This window comes from Excalfactoria chinensis, chromosome 5 (genome assembly GCF_039878825.1).
Source record: "Excalfactoria chinensis isolate bCotChi1 chromosome 5, bCotChi1.hap2, whole genome shotgun sequence".
Classification (NCBI taxonomy): Eukaryota; Metazoa; Chordata; class Aves; order Galliformes; family Phasianidae; genus Excalfactoria; species Excalfactoria chinensis.
In genome coordinates, this window is record NC_092829.1 from 54,355,276 (window position 1) to 54,362,971 (window position 7,696).

General features: G+C 53.5%; 1 protein-coding gene across 1 annotated transcript; it reads left to right on the top strand.

Moving 5' to 3' along the window:
* Positions 1–1,480: 1,480 nt before the first annotated feature.
* DRD4 (dopamine receptor D4) lies at positions 1,481–7,243 on the top strand. Its single transcript, XM_072338470.1, has 4 exons — positions 1,481–1,747; positions 5,418–5,530; positions 5,656–6,209; positions 6,572–7,243. The coding sequence occupies exons 1-4, from the start codon at positions 1,481–1,483 to the stop codon at positions 6,772–6,774; spliced, it is 1,137 nt and encodes a 378-aa protein (XP_072194571.1). The 3' UTR covers positions 6,775–7,243.
* The last annotated feature ends 453 nt before the right edge of the window (positions 7,244–7,696 follow it).

The following is a 7,696-nucleotide window of genomic DNA, read 5'->3' on the forward strand; positions in this document are numbered from 1 at the left end:
AAAGCCAGGCACCCACAAAAACATCTCCATGTGATTACAAGCTAAAAGAGACCGTAAACCTGCCTGTCTGCTCTGTAGCTCCTTCCCCACAGCTAATCACCATTCAAAGTGCATGAGATTCTACTGTCTTATGCGGGTTTACACCCCTACAGCTTCTTGGGGTGGGGGACTTGGGGGGCCAGGAAACCTGGAGAGCCCAGCTGGCTTTGTCCCTCCCTGGCAAAGATCAGCCCTGAGGGCAGGAGCTGCCTCTGGCTCTTGGAAATACATTACAGGCAGATTGTGAAGAAGGACGGTGGTGCTTTCATAGAGAATCACTCAGCTAAATATGTCAAATAAAAGGAAGAGGATTGGCTGTAAAAGCTCTTTGTTTCCCTCCCTTTGTTCTGAACCTGAAGACAGCCTGGGCGATGTGTTGCCCAGCTATCAGGGTACTATTCAGTAGCTGACTTCAGGCACATCTGTGCTGAAATTCTGGCAGGTATTTTTGTTCTCCTTTTCCATTTAAAAATGCAGCCCCTCGAGCACGAACGCGTCAAAGTTCTGAGTGCCCACCCACGCAGGATCAGGTCTCACATCTCCCATCCCACTTGGGCTAGAAATGGGCACCGCATCCCTCCTGTCCTTCCCCAGCCTTCAGCCCTGGCTCTGTTAGAAACGAAACGTGTATCTCTGCCAGCACAGGGGTTGATGTGCCCCACAGTGATGGGGGGGCAAAGGGATTAAGTTGGGACATCGCAGTGCCCCACACCCATCACTGCCCCCTATCAACTCCCCGCAGGGAAATGACTGAACAAGATCCGTTACTCAAAGCAGCACAGATTGCTCTTTAGTTCCCCGATCTCTCGTCCCTCTCCATTTAAGAAGAGGCGGTGTTCGCCAGTTTCTGGGCTTCAGAGTCCTCACAGTCCTTCAAACGCTCTTGGAGATCAGAGCAACGATTTCTCTCATCCCCGTTGGGATGATTGCTTTGAATCTCCTGGGGAAAATCCTCAGGTCGGGCTAACTTGAAACCACTTTCTACTCGAAAACCTGTAGGTTTCTGGTTGTTCAGGTTTTTTTCCCCTCCTCTAACGCTGTAAGGGCTTTGCTAAAATCCGACAGCGCTTTGATTCGCAGCGCAGCGCTTGTGGGACTGACGCCTCCGCTATTTCCTAACTCCCATCAGCGCGGCCAGGCTCATGAGAAGGGACCCGGCTGCGTTCAACGTACGGAAAGCACACGACCACGGCACGGCTGGGCTGGAACGGACCTTGGAGCCCTCCCCACCGCTTCTCCCTCCCCCCCACTTCTCCCTCCCCCCCCACTTCTCCCTCCCCCCCCCTCTCCGCCGCATCCCGGTGAGCCGCTTACTGCCCCGGGGCGGCCCGGGGGAGGCTCCTCCCATCACCTCGCAAAGTTCGGAGCCGACGGAGCGCCTTCGCTTCTCCCTCCCGCGGGGGGCTGAGCCGGGGAGGCGGCGGCTCCATGCCCCGGCGCTATGGGGAACGGCAGCGCCGGGGCCGCCCCGTGCAACGGCACCGCTCCGCCGCCTCCTCCTCCTCCTCCTCCGGCCGGCCACAACATCGCCGCCCTGGTGCTGGGCATCGTCCTCATCCTGCTCATCGTAGGAGGCAACGGGCTGGTGTGCCTCAGCGTGTGCACGGAGCGGGCGCTCAAGACCACCACCAACTATTTCATCGTCAGCCTCGCCGTCGCCGACCTGCTGCTCGCCCTCCTCGTCCTGCCCCTCTACGTCTACTCCGAGGTGAGAGATGCTCGGGGGGCTGCGGGGGGAACGGAGGGATTCTACCCTCCCTGCTGGCATCCCGGACCGCTGGAGGTGACAGCAGGCGGCTCCGCACAAGTACCGGTACTCCCCCTTGTCCTGGCTGCCCCAAGGTCCCAAGACCCAGTGCCTCAGGTGCCCCAAGCTCCAAATTCCCCGAGCCCCATTGCCCTGGGATATCTGCTCCAAGGAGCAACTGCACCGTGAGCATCCCATTTTGCCATCAGCCAATGTTTAGGAAGAGATCTAGAGCTCCCGTGCTGCGTTTTGGCTGCTGTAAGGTGAGCAGGCTTATGAGGTCTTTAGCCAGGAAGCAGGTTGCTGTGATAAGTTGAGGAGGAGATTCTGCCTCTTTAGAGATGTGGTCGCCCTTCAAGTGGCTTCGGTGGCTTCCTGCAGGGCTCCTCCTGGCTGCTGTGCCCTGTTTGGCAGACTTTGAGTCACCTCTGACACCCGCTCCCCTCTGAGACCTGAACAGGAAGGGAAGCAAGGAGCCAGAGGCAGGAGTGTGCAATCCAGGTGCTCCTGAGTTGTTTTGCATCTCGCTGCGAAACAGAAATAAACTGATTCTGCTCGAGGACTGATGATGCTTTGAGACTGCAGGGACATTTGTTGCTCCCTTCCTGGCCCAACCAATCTTCCTGCAGTTTCAGAGGGATTTGTTGGACACGGACGTGGCTCTACCTGCTCCCTTTGCAGCTCTATCAGACAACGGAGGAGCGCACCCATGGGCCAAACGAGCTGACATTTTGCACTTCTTCTTGTTATAACTGGAGGTGTAGAAGACAGAGGATCTCTTTTCAGGTGTGGGGGGAGCTGAGATGTAACGGCACGTGGAGGGAGCAGCCCCAGAAAGCTTTTTTGACCTTGTGATTTTTCATTGCCATGGGGTTTGTAAGTGCTTCTCGAGGGATGGAAGGGGCTGTCCCTGTGAGTGGGGCAGCGTGGTGTCCCTATCCCTGAAGACCAGCACGAGATCACAGTGGCTGTGTCCCGGCCTGATTGTCTGCTCTCCTACACCAGGGCTGGGCCTATATTTTCTTAAGCAAGGAAGGCAACGGATTAGAGCTTAGGATGCTTTTAGTCTCTCTACCTAGCCCTAGGATTTGTTGGGACACTGTGACCTCTGTCTCCCCAGAGCTCTTTAAGGGGCACAGGTTTTGCTGGGAACCCGTAATGCCCAGTGACAAGCAGGAGAGCAATAAATACCCCCCTCTTTCCCCTGGACCAAGAAGAGCCCCCACCTTACTGCTTGGTTTGGGTGCTTTTGCTTTTCCCCGTGTGTCTCAATTTTGGAAGCCTCTGTGTTTTATCATTCTTCTTAGCTACTTCTTGCTGATGGGGTTTCTTCCCTTCTTCTCCTCCCCTTCCCCCTTTCCTGTCCCCAGCTGACATACCCTGCTGTGCCCCTGAGAAGCATTTCCAGCTGCTCAGAGCATGGTGGGTGTCTCCTTGGGGATGACAGACACTTGCTGGACGCTCGGGATGGGTGGCCAGCCCTGGGTGAGCTTTAGGGACCTGAGCTGCCCTACTTGTGCCCTAACAGCGATGTTCCCTAAAGTGCACTCGCTTCAGTGGCTGTTCAAAGCCATCAGTTCTGTGCTGTAAGCCTTCTGTGTCTTGGCAGCTCAGGTTAACATTTGGGGTCTTAAAGTGTTGAAATGGATGTGACGAAGCTCGTCTTCCCTCAATCTAAATGTTGTTGTCCTTGGTCAGCTCTGATCTTCCAACCAGCATGGGAAACGGAGCTGTAGTCATGCTGTGCCTCCTACCTGCTTCACCCTGCTCAGCTCCTTCCCTAATCCTGAGCTGCGAAATGGGGCCGAGCCAGGAAGCTGCTGGCAGGAGCTGTGTGAGGTACAGTTATGTAAACATCCTTGCCATAAGATCTGTGGAAGTGATTACGGAAAAGAAGGAACCGTTTTAGCAGCTCTGCACTCTCAGCCTGCACCTTTGCAGGCTGGGGAAGGTGATTCTCTCCAACAGAGCAGATGCAGAAGCAGTCAGCTTCTTATGGACGTCCAGGAAACTTCAAGGTTGTTGCTGGTGCCACATCCTTCTCAGCAGGCTCAGGCTCTCCAGATCAGTACTTTCTCCATGTTATACCCTTGCTGAGGGCAGTGGAGGGGTTGGGTGGGAGATTTTAGAAGTCTTTTCCAACCTTAGTGATGCTGTGATTCTATGACCTCCTAACATTTGCAGCCTGCTGCTTTCTGAGCATCGTATTTTGGATGCCATCCCCATCGAAGCCCTCTGCCCGTGCTCTGCTCCCAGTGAGCCTCCTCGCAGGGCTGGCAAGAGGACAGGTATGAAGCTCCTGTGTGGCATCAGAGAGAAGCATGTGCTTTTATCACATGAAACAAGAGCAAAACCTTGCCAGATCTGTGCAGAGAATGCCTTACAAAAGCCGTAGGTTGGCTTGTGGGGTTGTATTTGCAGCTTTGTTTTGGTAAGGAAGACAGCTCGCATGCTTCGCTGTGCAACTGCCTGGCTGCCTCTTCTCAGCACCACTGGGAAAAAGAAAAACAATGGAGGGTCTTATGCTAAAAAAGAATGTGGGGAAAAAAATAAAGTAATTGGAGTTGTTCTGGAGCTCTTGTTAAAGGCGGCTTGAGCTGTTTGTGATCCCTAAAGCTTTACAGCGTGTACCTTGATGGGCTAATCTTCTGCAACCTGCTGTAATGAGGCACCACTCGGCCACATGACCAAGCAAAGCCAGCTCTGCCTCTAATCCAAAGTCACTCCTCCACCAGAGTGATTCTGGGCACGTTTTGGGGGAGTGCTCAACTTTCAGGGCACCCAACGTGAGCCCCACGGCGAAGGCTGTGTCCTTGGGAGGTGCTGCACCCACAAATGGGTTTTGAACACCACAGCCGAGTCAGATTTTGTCCAACAAAGCCGGTCAGGGTCCTGGTGCAGCTTCGGTAACGAAATGTGAGGGTCGTTTCAGGATTCAGCTCCCAAATTCTGCTTGGAGCAGCTGATCTGCCCTAGAGAAAAGCCTGAATTAAGCACCCAGGTCTGACTCCAGCAGTCTTCTGGAAGCTCATGGGATGGGTCTATAAAAATAGCCCAACAGTTTCTCCAGAGTCTCCTTTGGCTTTGCAGCTCCACTAATCATAATCCTGTGTGTGACATCAGTACTGACCGATACTAATCCAGGCAGAGCTGCCTGCTCCTGGAAATGTGAATGGGGAGGACCATGAATGTCAAAAAACCTCAAGTTCACGCAGGTCACTGGACACCCAAAAAACACAGGGAGTCACAAAGTGCTTGGAGCAGACTTAGTGAGACCGTACTTCAAGCTGGGGAAGGGCGCTGAGGGAACTGCAACCCTGATCTCTCACCGCTGGAGTGCCAGACAGAGCTGTCCCCAAGGCTGGCTCAGAAACGTGGCACAAACAGAAGCCTTCAATCCAGTGGTGCTGCCGAGTGCCACAGCTGGGGGAAGCAGCCTTTGGTTTGGTCCCTGGCCTCAGTCTTGGTACTCAGCACAGGGTACAGAGCTGCCCCAGGAACGTGGGAGCAGGAGTCGGGGGACAAGCCCTGCCCCAAGGGTGCTCCCAGGGGCATTTTATACACATATATATACAGAGCTGTTTCCCTGCATGTTGAAGGCACCTACTGACCCGGGGATCTTGTCCTTCAGTTTCAGGGGGGTGTGTGGTCCCTCAGCACCGTGCTCTGCGATGCCCTGATGACCATGGATGTGATGCTGTGCACGGCTTCCATTTTCAACCTCTGTGCTATCAGCGTGGATCGGTAAGTGCCTTCTTCCTCCTTACTCCAGAGGAGAGGGATGATGTCTCAGCATCAAGCTGCTTCCATTCCCTTACCTTACCAGTGGTGCTACCCCCACGCGAGCACTGACCCACCTGTGTTGGCAGGTTTATCGCTGTTTCAGTCCCGCTGAACTACAACCGGCGACAGATCGACCTGCGGCAGCTGATCCTCATCTCCACCACGTGGATATTTGCCTTTGCTGTGGCATCCCCAGTCATATTCGGCCTCAACAACGTCCCGAACCGAGACCCCAGCTTGTGCCAGCTGGAGGATGACAACTACATCGTGTACTCCTCCATCTGTTCCTTCTTCATCCCTTGCCCCGTCATGCTGGTGCTCTACTGCGCCATGTTCCAAGGACTCAAGCGCTGGGAAGAAGCCAGGAAGGCCAAGCTAAGGGGTGGCATCTATGGGGGCAACAGAATGCTCTATCCCCCTTCACCCTTCATCGAGAGAGAGCGGGTTGGCTTGGAGCCGGAGGCGTACCACCATTATGCCCACCCTGAACACCCCCTTCCTGGGGACTATGTGATGAGCAATGGGCTCCAGACTGTCTCCTACCCACACCTCAAGTACCCACACCCGGCGCTCAGTCAGAAGAGGGCCAAGATCAATGGCCGGGAACGGAAGGCCATGCGGGTACTGCCGGTGGTTGTTGGTGAGTGGCCGGTGGGCAGAGGCTGGTCAAGGAGGGTGGGAACTATGCTGTGTGGTCCTACAGGGTTCAGGATTCTGTTGAGCCCAGTCCAGTGAGTGCCTCGGTTTCCCTTTGATCCAGAGTAGCATCACTCCTGGGGGGAAAAAACACACGTGCGGTGTTTTTAACTCAACCTTCAGCTGACAGCATTTGTGACTGCTGATATTTTAAATGCTGATCCAAAAATGACACACAGCTCACATCTCTTCTTCACCAACATTTAGGAAGTTGCCCAGAACTTTTTGTTGTGGAGGGATGGTAGCTCTGCACTTGTTAACTCCTTTTCAACACAACGCCTTTTCTCTTTAATTTTCTCCTGCCAGGTGCTTTCCTCTTCTGCTGGACACCTTTTTTTGTGGTCCACATTACGAGGGCTCTCTGCAAGTCCTGCACCATTCCCACTCAAGTCACCAGCACCGTCACCTGGCTGGGTTACGTCAACAGCGCCGTCAACCCCATCATTTACACCGTTTTCAATGCCGAGTTCAGGAACTTCTTCCGCAAAGTCTTGCACCTCTTCTGCTGAGCTCACCGGAGCTGGAGGGAATGACCAGGGTGACTTTTTGTATAGTTCATTAAAGGTCTATTTCTGCCTAAGGTCTGCTGTCTTTGTTGGGGAGGAGGAAAAGATGGTTCCAGGATGGCAGCTGCAGGACGGTGGTTCTCAACCCTCTGTCTCAACCCTCTGTTACAGGTGAGTGCAGTGGTTACAGCTTGGATACTCCCTGCACTGGAAGCTGCAGGTGTAGCCACTTCTTTAACGCTTGGTTACACTTGACGTAGACATCAAGAGACCCCACAAGAGGGCGGGATGTTGCACAGAATGGCAATCTTCTGTCTAATGATTGTCATGCAGGGCTGTTGTTTTCCAAGGGGTAATTTGTTTGCTTAGAAATAAAAGAAGACTTGCTGGGAGGTCTTGATATTTTCTTCGACTAAGGGTAATGACTGCTTCGTCATGTTCTCATCAACAAATAAACACAGTATGCTGCCACAACAATTATACTGCAGTCTTCACTGTGCTATAAGGGGTAGCTCCCCCAGATGCCAGGGCCCTATGAGAAGCTTCTAGAGAACTTTAATCACACGTGAGTCATACCTACACGTCTTCATTTAGGACTGCTGTCCCACTCGTGCTCTTCAGAATCTCCTTAATCAGAAGATGCAATAAAAACAAAATTCAGACCGCAGCCAAAGCATTGGATACACTCATCCACGAGCTGCATAGTGACGGTACTGGAGAGCTTTCTGCATTGGTATAAATTGCTGCTCACTTATCTGCACATACGTGGGTTTGGCAAGCACGGATGTAGTGTGGCTGAGCTCACGTCTTTATGTAGCTGCAGCCGTCCCTGAACCAACACAGAGCTCTGCTCCCAGCCCAGCAGTGCTCTGCAGGGATCTTCCTCTGGGGGGAATGCAAGATGGAGCTGAGAAAAAATGGGTGC